The following is a 27072-nucleotide window of genomic DNA, read 5'->3' on the forward strand; positions in this document are numbered from 1 at the left end:
ACAAACCCTGCAGTATCTGCTCCAGCCTTCAGTTCACAAGGCCTCCACAGTGTAGTGTGCTTTATCTGTTGATGGGAGTTTCCTGAGTGTATCCTTGGGACCAATTTCAATCTTCCTGTCACCACATTTAAGGTCCCAGATCAATCATTAGAAGCCAGCTCTCGCATTTACTGCTGACTGACGGCTGTTTGTCTCTTGCAGATTCCAACCACGGTGCGCTCCATCCACCAGGATAAGATCCTGTCCCTCAGACAGCAGACTCAGTTCCTCTGGGAGGCCTACTTCTCCTCTGTGGAAAAGATAGTGCTGACCACACTGGAGGTGAGGATTCAAGACACACATGCAGAGAGATGCACGCACACACACACACACACACACACACACACACACACACACACACACACACAAACACACACTCCACCCATCCTTTTGGCCTCTGCCTTCCTCTCTCCTACTCCTCCATCATCAATCTTTCTCTCGGAGGGCTGCGGTGTCACAGCAGACTCTGCAATCTTCGCTTTATTCTCAGGTGTCACTGTGGTCTCTTTGGTACTAGGCTAAAAGCAAAATAGAAGGGTGGAAAGTGTTGTTTACAGAGAGCAGAAGTGAAGTTTCAGCACATGTTCACAGAGAATTTCTCAAAGGCTGTTTTTTTTGTTGTTGTTTTATTCAAAGTGCACAACAAAGGGTTTCGCGCTTATGTTTTGAACCTGAAATCTCGACAATTAACAATATGTTGGCACAGTTTCTGTAATAGTATTGTCGATAGAAGCAAAAGCGATAGTTGTAGTGGTAGGATTTATCGTGCTACCAGTGGTATTAGAAATGTAGTAGTGGTTGTAGTTGTAAGATAATAAACTGTATTTTACTGTTGCTTCTAAAGCAGTGACCTTAAAGTGGGAGCAAACAATGGCCCTCAGTAGGCGTGAAGGGTGGCTGTACAGAGTTTGTAGTCGTCCTTCACTGAGAGCAGAGAGTTTGATCAATGCCAACTCTTGTCAGTTACAATGGATTCCAATAGTGACCTTGTCAAACAGCATATTTTCACAACGCTTTAGTCCATCTCTGTGCTTTGTGTATTCAAATCAGTGTCTTTCAGAAGGAAAACTGAAGTCATGAAACAAAGTAGTTCACTTTGTCTTCCAACAATGTCTAAAGGAAAAAGTATTTGTAGGTCAAAGGCAAGGCGAAGAACCTATTGCCACAAAAAGAAACTAGACGTTTAGTTAGAATAGTTGAATAGTTGAAATGAGGATAACAGAAAAAAGTTTCAGGCAGTTGCAACATGTTGCATTCGTCTGCATGGATGCATTATTGAACAAACCTGCTGGGCACAAGGTCAGCAGGTCAAGGGGCCCCCTTGGGCCACAGCTAATTTATGAAGTGACTGTCAATATTTTTTGTTTGAAATTCATAGAGCTCAGTTAAATGACACAAAATGACTTGAAAGAGAGGCAGAGACAAACACAGAGTGACGCACGACAACCAAACGGAGACACAAAACGCGTCAAACAGATGGAAAACAATCACAAAGAGACGCAGAAAGACTTAAACCAGGGGTCATTTTGGGATTCCTATGTAGGAGGATTTGGCAGGGGCGTGCTCTCATAATCTGCCCATGTTCGTTTGTGCAGTTAAAAAGTGCCAGAAGTAGTTGTGGAGAATGAAAAAAATAGAGCTTGAGGGAGAAACGATGCCTGCCCGCAAGCTTGACAGGGTCATGCGTGACGATGAAGATGGAAACCGTAAAGTTCGCCAAAGTTTGGCCAAAGTAACTGTGTTTGGAGAAGTGGATGGTCGCCGTTGGAATCCATCCAGCTGCACTCGTTGAAGGACAAAACCACAAACTTTTTTTTTTTTTACAGCCACCATTCAGGCCTGCGGGGGCTGAAAGTTTCATACTCGCAAGACAAATTTAGGTGGAGTATCACTTTAAGTTCAGAAGCCTCCCTCCTTCCTCTGACCTTTTTATTATCAAGTGCATCCACTTTGTTTACAATAACCCACTTTAGCGAATTTGTGACTGGAAAAAAAAAAAAAAAAAACAAGTCATCCATCCAATCCCCATCCCTCATTATTCAGTTTAAACAAGTAGTGTATAGATGCAGGGATAACACCTGGGTGCACTGCTGGCTTCATGCTGTGGTTACAAATGTCTTCTTCTTTCAGCCTCCTCTCTCATCCAAGTATCCCATCACGCATTTAATTTCCTTTCTTACTGCACCGCTAAGCCTGGGAGCAAGATTCTCCTCGATGCTACAGTCTTAGTTACGGTATAACCTCCCAAACCTTACATCTGAATTTGACTTTTTCCACACACACACACACACACACACACACACACACACAGGCACCTACACACTCTCAAACACACAGCGCACGTAATGGGTCGTGGCTTCAGTGTCTAGAGTCTGTCTGATTTTAGCCAGCTCTACATCTCTGGTCTGTTTGTTATCTAGCCCTCTCCTCGCGCACGCACACACACACACACACAAACACACACACACACACACACATTCAGAAACACATCTCCATATGTCAAGGTGTGTCAGCCCAGATACACAAGGCACCACCCAGGCATAACCTTGCTGACATGTTGTCACTCCGCACTAAAGAGCAAGGTGACACAGCGAAAGCCTGTGACTCACTGTGTATTTGTGAGTGTGTGTGTGTGTGTAGTTTTTCACTGTGTGCGTGTGTGTGTGTGTGTCTGCACATTGAATTCAGCAAGGGCTAAACGCTTAATCCTGACTGACTGTCCTGTAAAAAGAGCGAGAGAAGGGGAAGAGTGGTGGGAGAAAGGGTGAAGAGGAGAAGGGGTGACATATGTAAATGGCGTTGCTGTCGTGGCAGCCCCCGAGATAACGAGCGACATGGTTTATTCATCCTGTCGCGCCTTTACCCCCCCCTCCACACACACACACACACACACATACACACACACACACCCACACCCTCCTAACTGCAGATCTGTAATGATACACGGACACACACTCCGATATCTTGACAGATTGAATCTCCTCGCACACATTCACAAACACACTTGGTTTTTAATGACTTCCCACATCCACTCCAAACTGTGTGTGTGTGTGTGTGTGTGTGTGTGTGAAGAGATGGCAAGCAAGCTGGAAACACGAGTTCAACCTATCATGCGGCGTTTCCTGTCAGGAATCAGACACGTTTCGACCAATCACAAGGTCAATATAGCCGGATCTGCGGAGCTGGTACACCTATTAAACTCACCTATTAAAGCCAAGTTCGCAGTGTGCTCCCAGAGAAGCAGGATTTATCTATCATGCTCTAATTGGTTGATTGTGGCTGTTCTGAGGTGAGATTGAGTCGTCCATCATGTCCCGACTGAGGGCTGCCGACGGGGGAGGAGCTGCAGCCAAGCGAGCAAAATTGCCCCTCATAAGGTGTAAAGGGCTCGGGGTTTTTAAGGTGGCGGGCAGTGGTTTTATAGACAAGCTAACGGATTTCGAGTTAATCTGTTCGGCTGAGGCAAATGGTTATCAACTACCCTCAGGGACAGAGCTTGGGAAAGTAAAAAAAAAAAAAAAAAACTCACACTGTCCTTTTTTTTTCCTCTTTCCTCACATCCCTGCCTCCACATGACAAATTCAAATGTTGCTCTGTCAGTATTATTACAGTAACCCCCCTCCGGCTATATTATTAACATTTTACAATTCAGCCAGCCATTAGCTGCCCACCCATCGCCCACCTGACTCTCTTTACCTCTTTGTATATATATCCGTCCTTTGAGTGACCAAGCCAACAACAACCTCCCGATTCAACTGCGGCCATAAAACACAACCGCAAAACCTGTGTCTGTTTTTACTGAAGCAATTTAGCATGGCTCAAGGGCACGGCGACAATATCTCTTTCCTCTGCTCTGCCTCCTCAGCAGAGGCTGGCGGCGAGCTGCAGCTGGGGGAAAAAATAGTGCCACAATACTCGCACGTCTGAGCGTTTGACTGACTTCTCTATTTGAGCACAGAAAGGATCGAGGCAGGCCTGAATGATTGGTGTTAAGACACAGCTGATGACTTTGTCTATGTTTGGCTCTTCTTTCTTTTTCTTTTTTTTTGTCCTTCTTTATGTTTTGAGTAACTGATGGGCGCAGATGCCTTTTGACTCGCTGATCTGTTTTTTATTTCTTTAAAAAAAAAAAAGACCTGAGCTTGGTTTGTCTGCAGAGGAAATATTACACGATAACTTTGATTTCTTTCAGCTCTGCTTTGTGCCACAGCGATTCACTCCTGACACGATCAATAGCCGCTATTGAGGTGGTAACAAAGCAAACATTTGGAAAGCTCAGCTAGCGTCTAACTTTCATCCAGCGCCCGCAGACTCGCTCTTATAACAGTTTCTCACCTGCTCTAATTCACTGGCTGAGTTTTGAATAGCGCTCTGAATATTATTCTGATCTGAAATGGGGTTATTGCAAGTTGGAACATTAGCGGTGTTGGTATTCATTCACATTTATGACTATCTGCTTCTTGCCATTTCCGTGTGAAAACTCATTTCACAGTGTGAAATGTTTTATAGGTGTGATTACGAGGCTCATTGATCAAATCCTTAATATTTCAACCGGCGTAATCTCAAAGGCAAACGTTTGTTCCTTTATCAGCGCAAATAATTCAGATTTTTACGAGTCCCCCGTGAGCCGAGGGAAATGTTGAGTGTTGTCTAAAGGTAGTTTTTGTGTTTGTTTAAAGTCGGAACGGCTCTGGAAGGGAAATCCTTACAAATGGCAGGGTGGTTTAGGCCCTAGAGAGACTGTGCTGTAATTAAAAGTTTGGTCCTGGCACCAGTGTGTGTCCAACAGGAACTTCGTGGTTGTCAAAGCAACACAGATCTTTGTAAATTCTCTTAAAGGCCCCTTTGAAAATCTTCATAAGTTAGATCAAACTTCCCCCCTCTTACAGTTTGTAAGCTTCAGTATAATCTGTTCCTTCCCTTACCGAAGTGTTGATTAATGATTATCTTACACGTCTTGTGCATCGTCTTTTAATGTGAGTCAGCATAACATACAGCATTTAGAGATATTTGTTCCATTGAAGAAAGCTTTTAAATTAAGACAAATGAATATGAAATGAAGCTCTGTGGATCTGACTAATAATGCAAGTGTAAGATGGGGTTTTACCAGTCAGAGACGCTCTAACACTAAAAAGTGGAGCTTGACCCAAACCAGGAACAAAAAGTCAGCATGTCTCTGCCTCTACTGCTTTGATTTTGACTATATATATATATATATATATATATATATATATATTTTTATCTGTTTCTTGTCTTTCTGTCCTCCATCTTTATGGAATTACAACACTAAATCACAGGAATACCCTTTTAAAATAAGTGTGGTATTATTAGTCTGGATAGTCTTCAGTTAGTCAGATCAAGTCAGGCTTTTTTTATCAAGCCCAAAATCACAAGTTTGTCTTAGAACATAAGACAGCCTTAGATCCCTGGCTCAGAAGCCAAAAGACCAAAAAAATAAAAAAATAAAAATATAACACAATTATTTAAAAAGAAGAAACTTCAGGAAGAGCTACAGAAGACAGATCTCTCTTTGAGGACAGGAAAGCAAGAATACCTAGTGCCTTATGCGCTGTGTAGACAGAAGTAGCAGTAGAAGAAATACAATACAGAGACACAGAGTTACTGCAGTGAAGACAGCAGTGGCAAAGACTCATTTCAATGAACAAATTAACTGCAGGGGAAAACTTATTTTAAAGGTGCCACATGGAGTTTTCTTAGAAACAAAAGTCACATTCAGTGTTACTCGCCAAAGTTTTCTTCAAGCGTTTTTCTCCCTCATTTGCAAAGCTGCTTTTTTTTTTTTTTTTTGAACATTGTAAACCCTGCATTGTTTAGATCCATGTTCACTTCTTTCCAGCTTTTGTTGGTGCATTGCTTCTTCTCTCGACATATTGCTGCCCCCTGTAGATCAGTTAAATAATGTCTCATCATTGTCAGGGATGTGTATCGCGTTGCCCTTGGTTGCGTATGCACGACACAAAGCACTACCAGAGGTCAGAGACTCCACAGGGGATGTTTTTATAATCGAAAAAACTGTTGCAGAAAACTCTGCAACAAATTAATGTGACATGTCCCAGACTTTGTATCTAAATTAAAACAAAACGGTCAGACGATCTTATTTGTAATTAATTGGTTGTGTTGTTGTGTGTTCCTCTTGTTTCCTGTGTGCAGATCATCCAGGACCGTGTGCTGGAGCACGGCTCCAGGAGCAGCCTGATGTGGAACAGCCACCCTGGGGGACTCTTCGCTCTGCCGCAGTACTCTGGATACCTGGGAGACTTCCCTTTCTACTACGCCACACTGGGTCAGTAACAAACACACACACACACACACACACACACACACACACAAACAGAGACACTACATAAACCGTACAAAGTGCTGTTACGTAACAGCAATCGTGCTTCTCGCACACCTGTGTAGCAGTGAAGTGATCCATAAAGGTTGATCAGGAAAAGTTTCTCCAAAGGTTTCCTCATCATCCATCACGCTGCCGCCAAATACTCTGTCACAGTTTCTGTGGAGGAAAACAGTTTTCTGCAGAGCTGCGTCCAGCGGCGACTGTGGATTTGGAACCTTGTCTGAGCAGCAGAAATATTGCCTTCACCCCTGATCTACTGCCCTCTTCCAACGACTGTATCTAGCAGCAAGTGCAGTGGAGGATTGGGCCTTTGACGGATGTTTGTATTAGTCCTGCTGACACACCAGCCCGTCCATCATTGCTTTTTGAGTCAGCAGTGCTACGGCTGCTGCTGCTGCTGCTGCTACGGCGAGGCCAATTCCTCCCGCTACGGTTCAGCAGCGCCGAGTTCTCCCCCGCCACATATCTGTGACCCAGGAGCTTCTCCATCCCTCACGCCTTCACTCCATCATCATCCAGCGCCACCACAAGCATCCACACACACACACACACACACACTCGCACGCACAATGGTACACGCGCACAAATTCAGTTGATGGAGCACCCGGAGTGGAGAGCTGATATTAAAGTGGATGGGCACGGTGACAGGCATGGATTACAGAGGCGGCGAGTTTATTTGTTTGTCAAAGAGGAAGCAATTAAACACGGATGGGTTTTTAGGAGACAAGGTGGCTTGTCGCTGATGGGTAAATGAGTAAAATCAAAGAAAAAGAGTTTGTTTCCAAGTGACAATTCTTCTTGTTCTCCAAGAGCAAATAACAAGACACACAAACATACACACACATACACACGTACTCATCATGCATATTAACACTCAGACACACACAGCAGGAGCAGGGTTTGTTTTTGTTGCTTCAGTAAAATGGAAGTTTGATGTCGAAGCCAAACAATATCTGTGCTGAGAATAATAAAAAATCCCATAACAGCAGATTTTTTGTTACACTCGTAAAATCTAATGCAATCCAATACAACAGCCATAACCTCCACCTTTACAAAGATAATAATGTTCAGTTTTGACTGACAGTATCAGAGAGGTAACAAATTAACTATATGTTTATTATTGAGGTTGTAGTTTGCAGTGGTGTTGAACTGAGCACCTTAGTACAATGCAGTGCAGTATAAAACCACCTCTAATTACGACCTCTATAATAAGCATATAGTTTAATTAATACCTCTACAAAGGTTTTAACATAAACTGAACATTATAAGCTTCATAATTGTAGAAGATGTGGCAGAGCTGTTCTATTGAATTGCATTAAATGGTACTTGTGTTATCTAATAAACTCTACCAATCAAAGATAACAGTTACTCTAAATAAAAAAGTACATTTTTAACCATGAAAATCATTGTAATTTCAAATAATAATTACATTAAAACATAAAACAAAACTATATTGAACTTGAAATAAAAATTAGAGTTGATGCCAATAAAAATGTTTATAGCTGCAATTTCTCACTGCGTTCTGTATCTGCCAAAGCATGTACATGCTACATAGGGAAACAAGTATGTAGACACCAGAGCTGCAATGTTCGGATATCTCACTCCACAACCATAAACATTAAAGGGATAGTTTGGGTTATTTGAAGTGGGGTTGTATGAGGTAGTCATGCATAGTCAGTAGATTCGGATTAGCGTGCTGCCAGTTTTAGACACTTTTAAAAGACGGCCCACCAACCAACCGCCCAAACAATCCAGTATCCGTTTAAATGGACGTTTCATGCCAAATGTTTTCAGCGCTTTATCTTCACATCAAAAGAAAGTGAAGTTTAGCCAATTCTGATTCACTCAGCAGACCTGCGGCTGCGGCTGCATAATAGAGGGCGCGCTGTATGTGCGCTTGTGCGTAGGATATGCGCTAGTACAGCGTTTGAGACAAATGTCGTACCCAAGGAAAGTGCTGTTATTTTGACGGGAAGATTACGTGCTGGAAATATTCTACATGAAGCGTACATTTAAACGGATATTGGATTGTTTCGGTGGGCGCCCTGTGCGCAGCGGCACATCGCTCTGCTAGTGTGCTAACTGGCAGCGCGCAGATTGGAAGCTACTGCAGGTTGTAATACACTGGATGACTGCATGACTACCTCACACAACCCCACATCAAGTAACCCAAACTATCCCTTTTTAATATGCTGCCGTAACAGTTTTCACTCCTCTGGGGGCCTGGGACCAGGCTGCAGGGATTTGCTTCCGTTCAGCCACGGGAGCATCAGAGAGGTCAGACACTGATGTCAGGTGATAACATCTGCCTCGCGGTCGATGATCCCGCTTATCCCAAAAGTGCTGGGTGGGGTTGAGGTTACAGATCTGTGCAGGCCAGTTCATTTCTTCTGGAAGTCAGAAACCAAACCACACTCAGAAAAGTGTAGTTTTGTGCACCCACAAGAAACAGCCTTCCCATAACTGTTCCCATAAAGCTATCAGCACACTGTTTTCTAAATCAGTTCCTAACCTAGTGTGAAATATCAGTGTGTGCTTCAGCATTAAGATTTCTTTAAATTGGAACTAAGGGGACGAGCCCCAACCATAAAAACAGCCCTGCAGTATTGGCCATGGCCGAGGGTATTAACCGGCCTCAAGTAGCTGAATCAATCCCAAACCAGCCTGTTGTGTTGCTACAGACATTTAGCTGGTGAGATGTGTAATGTGCTGATACGGGATTTGATAAAAGCCACTGAGAATCATGAGCTAAAGGCAGAAAACAGCATGCCCATCCAAAATTTAGAGCTGCATGACAGTAATTCTGCTCCAGGTTTTGTTCAATGTTTCATGAAAGTCTGTTTATGAGCTTGTTACAAATTTACATCCCAGGTGTTTAAAAACTCTGCAGACTCTTTACTTTTTCATTACAAATCACAGGGATAGTTTACCAAGTTTTAAGACTACGTATATTCCTCCTCATAAAAGTTGCTCAGTGGCGGAAAGGAGACTCCTCTAATGCTATCTCCTCCATGCCATGCTTTGTTGGTTTGGGTTAGATTAGATTTAAATTAGGAAAAGTTGGACGTCCTCTATGATCCGTCTTGCTCAATATCTTATTTCCTGCTCATTTTCAGCCTCAATTACTCTATTCCGACATCAAGTCAGACTGAATTTAAAGTCACATCAGCAGTTAGTCGTCTGTTCATTGGGTAGGAGATACAGCTGAAGAGTTTCCAAAATGAAATATTCAGTGATCAAGAGATCTGGCATTTTCAAAACACATTAATGTTGTTGAATAGTTTAATACTGGCTTGAAACGTACGCCCCTGACATGTAAATCAACTATATTTTTGAACTGCTGACAGACTCATTGCAAGTAACATCTTTCACTGAAAATAGATACGGAGTGTTTGGAAATGAGTGCCTTCAGTTCTCGTCCGGCTTTATTCTCTTCAGAGAGCCTGAAATTGCATTGACGGCTGACAGTCGGCTCGCCGTGCTCCAGCCGGCGTTGTTTTTCTGGGTTTGTTGAAGTGTTTTAATAAGTGAGTGTTGTCTGTCTGTTGTGTTTCAGGCATTAAACCGTACCCCAAGTTCACAGCGGTCATCCACGCCGTCTCCCCTCTGGTGTCCCAGTCCCAGCCCATACTCAAGCTCCTGGCAGCTGTGGCCAAGTCCCAGTACTGTGCACAGGTAAAGGATGTGTGTGTGTGTCTGTGTGTGTGTGTGTATGTGTGTGTGTGTTCACTGCAGCACCCCCGGATACTGATCTCCGCCTTGTGACTCTCCCTGAACTGCGTGGCTCATACGGCTGTTTTGCGATCACATTTTCCAACCAGAGCAACAACAGAGCTCATCCTCCATCCTGTGTGTGCGTGCGGGTGTGTTAACTGCGGTGGATTGAATTAGAGCGGCAGTTTGTAGCGGTGCTACATCTGTCTCCATGGCAGCGAAACCCCCTTAAGCACAGCTGGAGACGGCATGTATTGATTCCCCTGCTTGCTCCTTACCAGTGTGGGAAATGAAATGGAATTCCCTCCCCAATGGCTTTTTTTTATGTGAGTGTGAGTGTGTGTGTGTGTGTGTGTGTGTGTGTGTGTGTGTGTGTGTGTGTGTGTGCGTGTGAGTGAGTGAGTGAGTGAGTGTGTGGGTGTGTATGCGTGTGTCTTTGTTTGTTTGTTTGGCCAGTGGAGTGTATGAGTAAGCGAGTTTGTGTCTTGTGTAGGAGTGATACATTTCCGTGTGAGTGCCATGTACTATACAGTATGAGTGTGTGTGTTTTATGTAGGCAAGGTGCTTGTATGTGTGTTTATTTTGTGTCTGAGGTTGTCTGTGTGTGTATTAGTGTACATGCTGTCCTTGTGAGTGGTTCACATGTGGACTCTCTGTGTATCCCTGTGTTTGAAAATGTTTGCTACTAGTGTTAATACGATGGTACCAGTTCTGATTCCCAAAAAAATAAGAAAAATCTTTAAATTCTTTGTTTAATACCTTATTTTGTGGAATATAAACTTATTTTTTTACAAAACCCTTTTTCCATTAAGCAAAAGAAGCCAAATTCTCAAATGTTAACAGGGCAATGGATCCTACACTTCCCATAATGCAAATCTTTTTGTTAGACCTTTCCTGCCTGATAAATGGGCAAATCTTTAAACAGGAACTGGAAAAGCTCCTCCAGGACCATTATTCTATAATTCTATAACAGGCTGAGTCGTACTTCTCATTACTATTAAACTGACTTTGAAGTGTGAAAATTTGCCTCAATAAAAAACAGTCTCCATTAAAGGTCCCCTAACTCAGTGTGGAGATGTGGTCAAAAGCTCTGGAACAAGTGAATAAGTGGACCTTGAGTGGAAGTTAACATGGACAGGAAAATCTACAGCTCCATGACAGCTGAGCAAACTTCATGCCCTGATGAAGACCACGTGAAACTGTCGAAGCTCTCTAGAACAAGTAAGCCACCTTGAGTGGACATTGTTTCGGTTCACACTCGCCCGATCAAAAATAAATAAAGCTGATGAGCGAGCGGTTTATTCCTGCAGTCAGTACAAACACATTTCAGTCGATACAAAAGGCTGAGGTTTGATATCTAAAACCCAGCCACACATCCCAGTATCAGCTCACTTTAAGTCAGAAACATAGTCTCTGTCTCATCGCAGCAGGTTGGATGAGTAAACTCTGCTGCCTTCTTATTTCTTATAGAAGTGCTTTTGTGTTTGCAGTCTGCAGGCTGTGCATGCAAAATGGAGAGGCAGGTACACAGCCGTGGTGTTTTCTTCCACTCTCAGCATACAGAAAAGAGGTGAAGTGGGGCGGGGTAAGAGTGGATGGGATGAGGAAAGGGATATAAATAAATTAATGGAAGTTAGACTGAAGGAGCACAGAAGGGTGGAGGAGGCTAAATTGGACGCAAGAAAGCTTTTGAGGCGCTTTCTGACACGGTGGACCTCCTGCTGCGTGTGTGTGTGTGTGTGTGTGTGTGTGTGTGTGTGTGTGCGCTCGCGTGTGAATGTGTTCCCCGCACACTCGCGAAGGAAGCGTCTCTTCCACCCGTGCTGCGTATACATCCACAGTTTCCTCACTTATCCTCATCCGCACACGCAGGCATACATACACAATGCTACCATCAGCCCCCAGAGGAGGGCTGGTGAGCTGACGGAGACACCATCTGTCTTTCTAATCAAACAGGAATAGAAGCCTGTAATAGTGGATTAACGTGTTCCTCAGCTGCGATTGTGTGTGCAGGGATCCAGGCTGTATACCTGTTGTTGTCTTGCAATGACGAACGCTCAGATACAGCCTCATGAACGATGCTTGTTTTGTGATGTATCTGCGTTCATATGGTGAGGATGTAGATTTGCAATTCATCAAACACCTGTATGTATTTATGTCTATTTTCTTTTCTTATACAAGTGACATCCTCCATGTAGTTCACTCGCACAAACACACAGCTGCTGCAGTCACACCTTCGGGACTCCTTAACACAGACATCCAATTGGCTCTCAGCTTATAATTTGGCAGGTCCAGTCAGGGTGCAGAGTCCCTAAGGAGAACCACTGTGTGTGACATAATTAATGTCAAAATAATGTGAAACTTTATTGATCCCGGCAGGGAAATTCTTGTGGTTCGGAGCATGGTGTCTGCAGCTGCTCTGCACAGTGGAACTGGGATGGATTCATTTACTGACTCGTTCAAGGACGTTTCAGCAGGGCAGAGGTTAGCTGACACACAGCAACTGAACCGTACAGGACTGGATGCTGATGCATCCCTCTCAGTTTACTGTTTAATCCATTGAGAAAACACTCTTTAAATTCAGAATAATTCCTCTGTCTGCTGCCACATGCACGTCGATTCAGCATGTGAGTTACAGCTGCTAAGCTATGATTAGACAATTGCTGTGTCGCGGAGGAATTAGCGAACAGCGATTGTGTCACCTAAACTACATAAAATTTAATATGCGTGAGAAGAACGGGCTGTGTAAATGCGTGTAAGGTCAGGCAGGAGTCATGTCGTGTGTGTGTGTATATGTGTGTGTTTCTCATCAAACATTAATGAGGTCTGCTGTCACAGCACAGTCAATGGGGAAGGTTAACGTCATGTGACATTTCCATGTCGGCTGACCCGCAGGTCACTGAGCGGCAGTGCGAGTCATATAAAACATGATATGTCTGTGGCCAGAAAGTGTGTCTTCTTAATGTAAAACATCACCCGATTGGAGATGGAGTCTGGAGACAATGTGGGCTGGAGAATGTGTTCAGCAACATGTTGTACAATAGTTATAGAAATATGACCTGACAGTGTGGCTGGTTGGTTATGGTCTGAATTGTACAAACCATTCTGGAAACATAATTGGAAACATTTTATCACTTTAGTTGCCCTTCTGGCTCTTTAACGTTCAATCAGCCTGTAATAAGGTGACATTTGCTGGCCGCAGAGTGTGTAAATGTCACATGTTCAGTGGGTTGATTCAGCAACAAGTTGGGTAGTGTGCTGTGAGTTGTTTTGGTTAGAGGAAATCAAATTAGATGCAGCGCAGGTATTTGGTGGCGGTAATAAGACCTTTCTGTGTTCTTTCTTTCAGATCATTGTCCTGTGGAACTGTGACAAGCCTCTCCCTGCAAAGCACCGCTGGCCTGCCACCACAGTGCCAGTCATCGTCATTGAGGGAGAGAACAAGGTGAGCTGGAACACGCACACACTCTTCCTCTCTGTGATCACTATCATCCCTAATTACATAGCTCATCTTATGCATATTCTCAAACTGTAAATATAGTGTATCTTGGCACATTTTATTCAGTCTGAGAGTTTCTGGGAGTTAATGAGTTTCGATTTGTGCTGCACTGATTCCATTAAAGGACAGTTTGTGTGGTTTTAATTAAAGCTCAGTAATGGGAATAATATACAGTGGTAAAAAAAAAAACATGGCTGAAAGGCTAATGCATATTGTAAGGGAAGATAAGGAAGCAATAATGGGTGAGTGCATATGCATAGTAGAATTTTTTTATTTTAATGTATTTATTGCTGTTTATTCTTTATGTTAGTCATAACTAAATATCTAATTAACTGAGAGAAGTGACAAAAATCTCTCTGGAGAAATAAATTACAGTTGAGTTGTAATATACAGTAATAATATGCAGAACAAATATGCCCTGCAGAGAACTTAAAGGATATATTTAATTATGTTTGATTTTTCTTGATGTGTTCAAAGGAGCTGTTTGTAAGTTTTGCTATTGCTACATAGTAGGGGGAGGAACAAAATCCAGCAGCAAAAGGGGGTGGGTCTGCAAAACAGAGCTTTTCATCTCCCACTCTGAAGTAATGTGATGGGCAGTCACGGTTAGGAAACTTTCAGTGGCCCTGGAGGTCCATCCATCAGTAGTAACAGCTACGTAGGCTGTGTCGGACAACTCTTTGACAATTCCTCGTCGTGTCTCTTCATAAAGTTCAGGGAATAACCGTGTTCGAGTACTTGAATCATATGCTGAAATTCCGCATCCTCCACCGCGGCATTTTGTCCTGTCTGACTCTTCACTGAGAGGCTGTTTAAAAGCTGCAGGGAGTAGAAGTTGTTCTTTCCTAACCAACTCTCTCCTCCTTGACACATTGAATTGACACACTGGGGTGATGTCTCCATAGATGAGCTAACGTGTTGCCGCTAGCGTGAGCAACACGTGTTGCACAGTGCTTGCACACAGTCGGTTTTATCTACCACTTTCTCATCATAGGTAGCACTAAATCCAAAAATGCTCCACACAGCAGACTGAAACGGTGCTGCTGGCGCATCCTCTGACTCTGGGCCTCCTTTGTCTTTTCCGCTTGACATTTCCACAACTGACCTGGCCGCTGCACTCGACACTTAGACCCACCACCTCTGTGCCAAATGAAAAAAGAACTTCACTGCGTTACTGGCGCAAGGCTTTTTTGCGCATGCCCTGAAGCAAACAATACACACATGCCCCAAACCGAGACAAGCGAACCGAACAGATTTTTTCCCATCCCTACTATATAACCAATGTTTGGCTGTTTACTGACCAGTCTAGAAGAAACGCTGCAATTTCAGCATCAAACTTCATTCCTTTACTCGCCAACACTGTGTCCAGCAATTGAAAGCAATCCCTTTGTTTTGCCTCTATTTCTGTCACTTCTTTTCTTCTTCTGAAGTTAGCACGCTAACCAGTTAGCTCTGGCTCAGTCAGCCTGTCTCATCACTTTCCGATACCGAGTCGCTGTAGCGTCCAGGCTGCTCTGAAGAGGTAGTCGTGCTCATATTATAACCTCTTGTATTGTAAATACATTAATGGCTGAAGCTCTTGGCAAGACTGGAAAGTGAACAGCTGTCAATGCTAATGTTAGCATGTCGTCCATGCAGCCATTTTAAAACTCATTATTTACCTAATCTATATTTGAATTAATGATTTTTGTTTTTTTAGGGCTGCATCTACACCTCATTTTCATTATGTGCTGATTGGTTTGTCGATGTGTCGATTAACTGTTTGGTCTGTAAAATGAGAACAGTGAAATGAACAAATGCTTATCCGAGGTGATGTCTTTAAATAGCTTGTTTTGTTTGAGCAACAATCAAAAAACCCAAAGATATTCAGTTTAATGTGATTAATTCTTAAATCTTCTCAGAATATTTTTCATGTAACTAGGGAAAAAAAGCCCTTCAAACTACAGTGTGAGCAAGGTTTAAATATGACTCAGAGGTTCTGGAAAAAACCGATGTGCATATTATATCAATTTTGTCAGCATGTCAGTTGAGAAATATTTAGTTTTTTCTTCTCTTCGTATGACTGGCACTGTCATTGGAGAAACATTTATTTGTTTGTGTGTTTTGCTTTTTGTCAGTTAACCCTTCAACCAGACATAAACCAGAGCCCTGAGCTATGAGCATGCCTCAGTGGCATTTATTATGACAGCCTTATTAGGCTTTTACGCTCTGTGGAGGGGCTGCTGTGTTTATCTTGACTTCCCTGTGACCTCTCCTTGTACAAGTCAAAGGTCAGACACAGAGGGTGCAACTTGCTCTCTTAACGCTGATCTGAGCTTAGTTTGACAATTTCCAAGCTCACATTTAAGGTTATTTTTGAGGAGAGGGAAAACGGGATCTGGTTGCTCATCTGTATTCCGAGACATCAGACTCATCCACCGCTGTCGTCTCCCCATTTCGCTCATGAGGACTTAACTTCACCTGCCAATCACAGGAAGTGGTTTTCACATCAGTGTCAGTCACCCGGCGGTAGGCTGGGTTTATGATTTACCTCTCCCCGTGGCTCTGAGTGGTTTCTCCCAAGCTGTCAATCACAGCGGGAGGGCTCTGTGTGTCACTGTGTGTCCGTGAAAAGCGAGCAGAACAGGCTTAGAGCACTGACATTGTGTGTCTGTGTGTGTGTGTGTGTCTGTGTGTGTCTGTGTGTGTGTCTGTGTGCCAGGCAGCCTGTGGTTTGTTGTGGTTGTGGCGGGTTCTATGTTTACCGTGGCGAGCCAAGCTGTGTTCCTCCACCCCACAGAGGGAGAGACAGAGGGAATGTTTTTCATCCCTCTGCCTTTTTTCCTGCCACTTTATTCCTTATCCCCTCTTTCTCTTTCATCCTCTTCCTCACTCACAGATCCTCTCGTTATCATTTCTCTTTCTTTCATCATCTCTTTCCTTCTCTTTATCACTGCATCCTCACAAGTTCCCACAAGGCACCTCCTTCTCCCTAATTTTTACAATTATGTAGATTTCTCATATTTTATCAATTCAGTAAGCAGTTCAATCTTATTTTCTGCGAATATAATTTCCAAATACAAAAGCCTCAAGTCTTACTCAAAGCCAGGAATAAAAGCTCTTTCACAATTCCTTTATTTATTGTTGACCTAAAATTATGATTCTAAAAATACCAACCCCAGCCTACAAAAACCCAGCATGTGTAAGTTTATAGCTGTATAATGGAAACATCCCTACAGGTTTCTAAAAATACAGACGTAACATCAGTGTCCTCAAAGGTACTGTAGTTACAGCCTTGACTGTCCTTCACTTCCTCCCTTTTTTATGTCCGACTTTATATATTTTATTTGCTCAACCAGCAAGAAGCATACGTTTTGAGTGTGTGGCAACATGACATCTGGATGAATAGATCAACTTCAATCATTGAAATCAAAACTGATGAAAAGAAAAAACAGGCCTTAAGGAAGTTTTTTCAGTGTTTTACAGCCTCACTCTGATAAATGTTTCGAGGCCAACTATTGCATATGTCATGCTAACTTTGCACTCGCTACTTTGGTTGTAGAGATTAGTCCTCTGCGTAATGAAGCTCCATTTGTTTTACAGCAGTTATAACCAACACATCAGTGAGCCACGGTTTTGCATGGGGCGACATGTTCCTTCTTTGTGATGAACATGGGGCATTGTAGTTTATTCACATTCAATACACGCACTGTTCTGCTGCTGTAAATAGTCAGAAGGGCTCCAAATGTGTATTAATCCACCAATGAAAATAGTCCACAATAATACACTATTTACTCCTGTTTGAGCAATGTTTACTGAAAACTACAGTGCCCAGCTGTTTTGATAAATTACAGACCTTTTTTTTTTTTTTTTTTTTTTTTTTTTAAATGAAACTATTTATATGTGAGCTGTTTCTAAAGATTTACATCTTCAGGAGGAACAAATGAGCTCGGGGCTGAGTCACACAGACATGGTTGCATTGTTAGCGTTGGTCTTTTCATGGGATTTGTTGACAATACAAGAAAAAACACAGAATAACACCAATCTTATCCTCGAACCAAAACCCCTCTTTTCCCCCTTCTGTCCTTCCCTCTGTCATCCTCTCTGCCTCTCTCGCACTGTGGCCAAAAAGCTGGTTTGTGACTGTTGGTTTAAGCCGTGCGAGAATCCCAGCGGCGCTTAATATGGTTTACACACACTGGTGGTCCTCCTCTGTCCTTGCTCGTCAAGTCTCCTCTGCTGCTGTCCTTTACAGAGGAGGTGAAGTGCTGGAGGCAGATTCCTGCTGTAAGAGCTCACATTCCTGGAGAGCACCAGGAAGCCCCAGGCTTATATGTTGCACTTCTAACATAACAAACCATCTGGGGGTTTCACCAGCCCATCATCCTCTCTTTCTCCCTGTGTCTTTCTCCTTTTTGCTGTTTGTCCCGCTGTCACTTTCACCCTTCCTGTGTCCTTTCTTGTTCTCTCTCGTCCTGTAGTACGTTGGTATTCTCTCTTACATGTTCTGGTAGAAAACAAGAAGGAAAACATGGAGCGCGGAGCTGGGATTGTTTTGTTTTTCTCTTCATGCCGACAGGATATTACAGCAGTATTGATGAGAGGGAGGGGTACCGCCTCCCCTATTTCCTCTCTTCTCTCATTTTGTCTCTCCTTTCCTTCCTTCGTAAACACAACTGTCACTCGCGCACATCGGCTCTTTCACCCTGTTAGAATATGAGCGACAGTCAAAACATTCGGCCGCCGTTGTTGCCTCTGGAGTGTTTTCGGAGAGAGGAGAAGTAGATGGCACTTGACCGAACCGACAGCTGACATCAGCCTCAACAGCACTGTCAGCGCTGCACTGTGTGGGCTGAAGTGGGAGCAATATCCCAATTTAAGCTGTTAAGACAGTATGTTTTTTTTTTGTTTTGTTTTTTTGAATGGCTGATTGGTCTGTTGTTCTGACCGCCACTTTTGTACAGACTTTGGTGATCCCCTGCTGCCAGCAGGCTACCGTTGTCACTATTATCCAGTGAAATATCTCAACATCCACTGGACAGACGCACAAAATTTGGTACAGACATTCATGGTTCCCTGGCGACGTACCCTAATAACCCTGATGATCCCCTGGCTTTTCCTCTGGTGCCACTTTGAGGTTCACATTTGTGGACTTTAGTGTAATGTCTTGATAACTAATGGACGGATTTCCTTGAAATTTTCTACAGACTTTTATGTTCCCCACAGAATGACATGTGGTTGTAGAGCCTGAAGTCTGGTTTGCATCTCTTCGTTTAAATGGTAACACATCATCTCACAATGGAAAACCTGGGTGAAATGATACAGAATAGTATATACTCAGTATTTTTCAACCTTGGTCTTATTAAGATAAGCTGTTTGTCAATTAAGCCCTTTAAACAGCATAAAAATGTTGCTAGTTAATGGTGTTGGTCATTAAAATAAATCTATGTATATGTAAGTTCAGTCCGCTTTTCTTCATTTATGTTTCTAAATTAGTCTGAAATATAATTTGAAGAAATACATATTTTTATGAGAGATGAGATGAAACTTTATTGATCCCATAAAGATTTTTGTTGAATCAAACAATTAATAAAATAAATAAATACATTTGAATTTGCTTTTTGTTTTTTTGGATTAATCATTTAATTAATCCATCGGTCATTGATAAGAAAGAAATTGTTTGCTTGCTCGGGTTTTTCAAATTGCTGCTTTTATCTAGATTATTATAATGTGAACTTTGAAGTTTGAAATTCCGCACAATGTCAGCAAGGCGTTAGAAAGGCAGAGTTTTAGTCATGGACCTTTGTTCGACGTGAACAAAGGGAGACAAATCGCAAACACCTACGATCATTACAGCATCAGTTAATTTAAGGATTAGTTGAATCACTGACAATGTAACTGTCTGAGGTGATGTGACTCCCCTTCTTTTGGACTGTTGCAGGCTCTGGTGCTTGCAGCAAGATACTGCACTTCTAATAAACTGAATTCAACACCTCCTTTTTCATCATTGTAAAGAGAAAATCTTTGAGGTTTGGACTGTCAGTCATGTAAAGCATGCAATTTGAAGACATCACCTTGGCCTCTGGGAATCTGTGATAGACGTTTTTCACCATTCAGTGACATTTTACACAGTTAACGGTTTATTGGTAATAAAGGTAATCATTAGTTGCGGTGCTAGAACGGATAACAGGCTTTACACAGCTTGTCAGTGCAGCCACGTAAGCTATTCTTGCATTTTTCTTGGTGTTGTGTTGCTGCCCTCAGCCGTAGGAGTGATGAAGACCTGTTGGGAGTGAGGTCACCCTGCTGGAGCGCAGCAGGCAGACAATGCCAGGTGTTTATAGAGAAAAGAGGTCATCACCGACTATTCTTAAATGTAAATGTAACGGCTTTTCAGTGCAGGTGGTGTTTTAAAAGAAACAACTATTCTTACAGAGGCCTGACCTTCAGAGCTGTGCAGAATAACTGAGTACCAGGCTTTTCAGGCGCGTGTGTGTGTGTGCGTGTGCGTGTGCGCGCGCGCATACATGTATGGTATTGTGTGTCTACATCCATTAAAGCTATGTATTCATTAGATGTTTCTTCTTTGTGTGGGAGGCGGTTCGGGTTCGAGCACACATCCAGTTTACAACACACACAACTTGTCAACAAGAAGCCGCTGTTCTCTCATCCGAGCGCCTTTCATCGCAGCAACAGACCAAAGACTTCCCATCTAAATATCCTCAAGACATTGATCTTTCCATCCACCCACCAGACCCTGGCCACCTTCACTCTTTCTGCTTCCAGTAAATATTCAAGGACTGTCATGTGTTTTACAGTTTGGTTTTCATCCACCATTAAATATACTTATTCTGTTTTCAACAGTGGAGGAAGAAAAAAAAAAAAAGTAAATTTGTGCCATATGTAGGACACATGACTCACGCTGTATGTGTCTGTCTGCATTTATGGGTTTGTATTGATCTAAAAGAGACAGACAACTCTGCAGCAGTAATGGAAACCTGCATCAGCATTCTATCACTGTTGAAAACAACGGGGAGCAGCATGCAGTAAAGAGTAGGATATTGGCTTTTCTCCTCTTTTCTCTGTGCTGCTGTTTGTGGATGTCGTGGCGTGTTGTCTCCCCTGAATCGCAATGAATTTGGGAGGAACCATTAAAAATGCATACAGTAGATACTGGAAGCAAAAGGAATTTTTATTCCCCAATTCATCATAAGGGGAAGTTCTCGATTTACCAGTAGAACTACTCTCCAACTCGTGAGCTTTGAGTGGTGGGGCTCCACCTTAAAGCTTAATTTTTAACATGAGATATGACCACTTTTAATGAGAAAGGGTTCAAGTGTAGTGACATACCCACTCCCCCTGTGCAGCCCACCTCAGCTCTACTGAACATTTTAGCATCTTTGAGCTCATTGTTTTGGCTTTCTGGTCCTCAACTTTATAGTTTTGCTTCACTCTCATTCTCTCATAGCATCGTTTTTAGCCACATTAGGCAGCAGTTGTCAGAAAAAGAAGTTCAAAAAACCAACTGTATGCTACCTGCTGAGCACCAAAGGACAGACAGTCGAAGTTAGCAGCTAGCTTGTGGACATAATGCAACCATCCACTGATGTTAGGTCTAATAATTGGATACATTGATATCATTTTCAATCAAGTCCAACGGAAGCTGTCATCTGTGAATTAACACCTCCACACCGTTATTTTGGAAAATATGCTGTGTAATGAAAAAAGGGACACGTCCAAGACTTTGGTCCATGACAAAGGCTTTGTTTTTCAGATGTTTCCCACAGCCAGTTTTTTATTTGTTCCTTCAGCCATTTTAATGTGCTCCATCCAACCAAATAATCATGATTTGTTGCTGTTTGAAGAGAATCCAACTGTTTTCCTTCTAATTATGTGTTTGTAACCATTTGTACTGTCTTTTTTTTATAACCCTCTGTTCTCTGTGTCTCCCCCTGCAGGTGATGAGCAGCCGCTTCTTGCCCTACGAGACCATAGTGACCGACGCAGTCCTCAGCCTGGATGAAGACACAGTGTTGTCCACCACAGAGGTATCTTTTAATATAATAAAGTAGAATAGAAAACTATTCTTTTTCTCTATCTGCCTGCCTCCTCTCTGTCTCCGGAGTCTGGTCCCCTTGAGACAAAACAAAGTTGCAAACTTTCTTCTTGTACCAAATGCAACTCTCTGATTGCATTTTCTCTTCTTCTTTTTTTTTAATCTTTCTATCTCTTTGTCCCTGGTGTTTTCAAGTTATCGCTCTGCAGCTCAATCCTTAAATCTCTTAAAACTACTCTAACTTTCACTCCCAGAGCCTTACTTTTTCCCTCTCTGCATCTGCCTTCCGTTCTCTGCCTCCATTTTATTCCCTCCCTTTCTTTCCATTTTCTACTTCACACTTTTGGCGCATGTAATCACACTGTACCTCTCCAATCCCCTGTTCGAGAACAGCACTGGTATGGGCATTTTTGTTCCACATGCTGTCGGGACTGTTGCTCTTTTTTTTCCCGGGGACACGTTTTTGGCGCGGCACCATGGGAAGCCAGATGCTGCTTTGAACAGTGTAGAATTAGATCTCATAAAGGCTGTTTGTGTGGAGGATCAAGATGGCAAAGCAGAGCTGGCAGTGAAGGGAGGATCCAGCCCCAAAAAACCGAATCGACCCGTGTTTCTCCCATGAAGACATTTGGTTCACGAACAAAAAGAATCCCCAAAGTTTTATAAGCAACGCAACATCAATGCCAGTGCAAGTTAGGAAAAAATTAAGACTAAAATACCATGACAGATCTCTGAACAGACTCCCCGTCATTTAAAAGTGCTTGAAAAGTGACTTTAGTGGCAATGTTGGCCTCTCACCAAGAACAAAATCTTTGTTTTGTCCTTCTTTTACTCAGCTTTGTTCACCTTTTTAAGTGAAGATGGTGAGGAAGAGAACTGTCCTTCACAATAAAAGTTCTTCTGATAGAAGTCTGAGCACTTTTTGAGCAATCCTTCCTTTGAATATAATTGAATATGACACCAATATCCTGGTTCAATTGGAAAGTAGGTAGATCTATAACAGCAACGCACCATCAAAAAATGTTTTTTCCTGTGACTGTGATATCATTGAACTACCTCTCTTTTTTCACTGCAAGCGAAAGAGCAAAAGAGAGTCAGCGCTTTTGTTCTTTTCCTTTGGGACCTCAGAATAATGTTTATTATGTTTTATGGTAGTTTTTGACTTAAGTATTCATTAATATAAGCACCCTCTCAGTGCAGGATAATGCTGTAAATTGTGGTATAATGCAGAGTGGGCTGTTTGTGGAGCCACTGAGGCCTCTGTGATGTTTTCATCTAATTATTTGATTGAATGCTTTGATCACCGCCACAGAAGTTTGCTGCAGGCAGCTGCTTAGGAAAGACTGCTTTGTATTTGATGAGGTTTTGCCTTTGTATTTTCACTAAAGTGTGTTTGAGTGCACAGTTCTCCCCGTAGTCACTCTCTTTTCTTCTCTCAGTCTTTTTTCTTACACAACATGTACTATAAATAGACACTCAAAAATGACATATTTTTAATAAAATTTATCTTAAGCAAGTTTTAGTTCTCAACATTTTGTCCTCCAGAATATGTCAGGAATAATCTCTTGCTAGTTTCATCTTGTTTAGTTTTAAATTTTTTGGACTTCTTTTAGTATAGGCAGCAAATATTATGTAATATGAGTTATAAGATCAGTTATGAGAGTAGTTGCCAGGTTGAGAAAAATCCCTCTGGCTGGTCCATACTTTGTATGTTGGTAATAGTGCAGTTGTCAATGTTGGCAATCCATTAAAAAATGGTTGCTGGTTTAGGTGGAATAGCCAAAAATAATGGATATGTGGTTCAGATACTTCGGTTTAAGTAAAAAATGAATGCTGAAAATAGTCAGCTAAAAGTAATGTACAGCTGAAATAGCTAAGGTAATGAATAAGTGGTTGAAAAAGAAGGCTAACACTGATGAATGATGGTTGAAATAAATGACAGTGGTGATGAAAGGGTGCTTGAGCTCATCTGACAAAATACGTTGGTAACCACTTTGCACCAGTCTGATCTAAAAAGATCAATTAAATATCCTGCTGGAGGAGGGTTAGAAAGTGGTACCCATTACTCATATAATAAATGTTCTAAATACCATCTTCTGCATCATGATATGTAAACTTTATATCTTTCTCTGACTAGGTGGACTTTGCCTTCACTGTCTGGCAGAGTTTCCCAGAGCGCATCGTTGGTTACCCTGCCCGCAGCCACTTCTGGGACAGCAACAAAGAGCGCTGGGGCTACACATCCAAATGGACCAACGATTATTCGATGGTGCTGACCGGCGCCGCCATCTACCACAGGTATGATACAGTACACACTTCAGATTGTCCTCTAATCACTTCAACTTTCAGTTTCAGCACGGTACGTCTTTTTACCTCCATATGAAAAAACTTTGACTGTTTTGCTATGCTCTGCTCTTTTCTTTCATGCTCCTTGCTTCTGCTCTGTTCCCCCTCTGTTATACGGGGATCACAGCTCCACTCTACTCTGCTCTCCAGTGTTCAGTCGTCTTTCTTTTGATACAACACTTTGATGCAGTGATCCGTAGATTATGAAAGTAGGTGTGATGTTCAGTGTAGCACAGCCTCGGGAAACAGAGGGTATGTTTTATCCAAAAAAATGTCAATTTGTCTGCTACACAGCGTTCCTGCGTTTAGTTAAACTACAGCCCTGTCAGCTTTAATATGGCTTCACTCAGCTGTGAGGGGAACAGTCCATTAATCTGAAGTCAGCCAATCACTGCAGCCCAACGCTTAATCACTTTCAATAAATCCATCATTCAATCCATCCAGAGACATGAAGAATTAGTCTGAAGTTGTGGAATTGTACATGTCATTTCCTCTGTCATCAATTTTGAAATAGAACCCCTATTTTGTGTCTCTAGGTAAAGGCATGTTTCAGCCAAGGGCGTAGGTTTGCATGTGGACAATATAGACAATATTTTCAGAGGACAGAATTGTCCCTACCAATATCTGAGTGAAATCATTAACTTTATGTTTGGAAGGAAGTCATATTAGATCGTTGCAATGTGCCCTCCAAGAGGCTACGTCTCCAAGACAACCAATTTTAGGCGTACTAGCATTTGATTGACTGAAAGGGCAGGGGCTGTCTGGACACTCACGTCATTTGAGAATAGCACGGTGGTACTTGAAGACACAAGAAAAATGTCAACGAATGTTATTTAATCATGGTAGCTAGTATTAAATAGCAAGCTAACCCTGACTTCCCCCTTCTGTGGTCTAGCAGTCCACAGTCTGCATTTTAGTCTAGCAGGTTGTTAGCAGAAGTCATAAAATGCTGAACATATCAAAGTATGTATAAGTAAGTTTAATTTCTGTTGAAAAATCCCATGAAAATGTCACCGTGAGTACTATGACTTTTTTTATACCTTGCTATACAATTACTTTTTTATGCCTTACTGTACTGTGACTTTTTTATGACTTACTATACTATGGCTTTTTATGCCTTACTATGCTATGACTTTTTATGCTTTATTTATAATATGTCGTTTTTATGTCTTTTTATGCCTTACTATACTATGGCTTTTTTATGATTTTTTTATGCTTTAATTTACTATGACTTTTTTATGATTTTTTTATGCCTTACTATATTATGACGGTTTTATGACTTGTTATGATATGTCGTTTTTATGACTTGTTATGCCTTACTATACTATGATGTTTTTATACTTTACTATACTATGAATTTTTTACGACATTTTTATGCTTTACTATATAATGTGGTTATTATTACTTTTTACCTTATTATACTATGATGTTTTTATGACTTTTTATGCCTTACTATACTATGACGTTTTTATGCCTTACTACACTATGACTTTTTTTTATGTCTTTTTATGCCTTACTATAATATGACGTTTTCATGACTTTTTGTGCCCTAATATACTATGACATTTGTGTGACCTTTTATGCCTTACTATACTATGACTTTTTATGACTTTTTATGCCTTACTATAATATGACGTTTTTATGCCTTTTTATGCCTTACTATACTATGTTTTTATACATTACTATACTATGACTTTTTATACTTTATTATAATATGTAGTTTTTATGACTTACTATTCTATGACTTTTTATGCCTTACTATACTATGACTTTTTATGCCTTACTATAATATGTAGTTTTTATGACTTTTTATGCCTTACTATACTATGACTTTTTATGCTTTATTATAATATGTCGTTTTTATGACTTTTTATGCCTTACTATTCTATGACTTTTTATCCCTTACAATACTATAACTTTTTATGCCTTACTATAATATGTAGTTTTTATGACATTTTATGCCTTACTATACTATGACCTTTTTATGCCTTTTTATGCCTTACTATAATATATAGTTTTTATTACTTTTTATGCCTTACTATACTATGTTTTTATACATTACTATACTATGACTTTTTATACTTTATTATAATATGTCGTTTTTATGACTTACTATACTATGACTTTTTATACCTTATTATAATATGTAGTTTTTATGACTTTTTATGCCTTACTATTGTATGACTTTTTTTGACTTTTTATGCCTTACTATACTATGACTTTTTATGCTTTATTATATTATGTCGTTTTTATGACTTTTTATCCCTTACTATACTATGACTTTTTATGCCTTACTATAATATGTAGTTTTTATGACTTTTTTTATGACCTTTTTTGCCTTACTATACTATGACTTTTTAAGCCTTTTTATGCCTTACTATACAATGACTTTTTATGCCTTATTATAATATGTAGTTTTTATGACTTTTTATGCCTTGCTATAATATGACGTTTTATGCCTTTTTATGCCTTGCCATAATATATAGTTTTTATGACTTTTTATGCCTTACTATACTATGACTTTTTATGCTTTATTTATAATATGTCGTTTTTTATGACTTTTTATGCCTTACTATTCTATGACCTTTTATGGCTTACTATAGTATGACTTTTTTTGACTTTTTATGCCTTACTATACTATGACTTTTTATGCTTTATTTATAATATGTCGTTTTTATGACTTTTTATGCCTTACTATACTATGACTTTTTATGCCTTACTATACTATGACTTTTTATGCTTTATTATAATATGTCGTTTTTATGACTTTTTATGCCTTACTATACTATGACTTTTTATGCCTTACTATAATATTTAGTTTTTATGACTTTTTATGCCTTACTATTCTATGACTTTTTTTATGACTTTTTATGCCTTACTATACTATGACTTTTTATGCCTTACTATAATATGTAGTTTTTATGACTTTTTATTCCTTACTATTCTATGACTTTTTTTATGACTTTTTATGCCTTACTATACTATCACTTTTTATGCCTTACTATACTATGACTTTTTATGCCTTACTATAATATGTAGTTTTTATGACTTTTTATGCCTTACTATTCTATGACTTTT

At 41.0% G+C, this 27072-nt stretch overlaps 1 protein-coding gene across 1 annotated transcript in view; it reads left to right on the forward strand.

The window, feature by feature from the left end:
• Positions 1-27072, forward strand: part of ext1b (exostosin glycosyltransferase 1b) — a 131186-nt gene that overhangs the window by 89662 nt on the left and 14452 nt on the right. The window contains exons 4-9 of the mRNA XM_056399223.1: positions 202-321; positions 6211-6343; positions 9957-10075; positions 13464-13559; positions 21551-21640; positions 23786-23946. Coding sequence (XP_056255198.1) covers positions 202-321; positions 6211-6343; positions 9957-10075; positions 13464-13559; positions 21551-21640; positions 23786-23946 — 719 coding nt within the window. The remainder of the gene's footprint in view (positions 1-201; positions 322-6210; positions 6344-9956; positions 10076-13463; positions 13560-21550; positions 21641-23785; positions 23947-27072) is intronic.

This window comes from Seriola aureovittata, chromosome 16 (assembly GCF_021018895.1).
Source record: "Seriola aureovittata isolate HTS-2021-v1 ecotype China chromosome 16, ASM2101889v1, whole genome shotgun sequence".
In the NCBI taxonomy this organism is placed as follows: Eukaryota; Metazoa; Chordata; class Actinopteri; order Carangiformes; family Carangidae; genus Seriola; species Seriola aureovittata.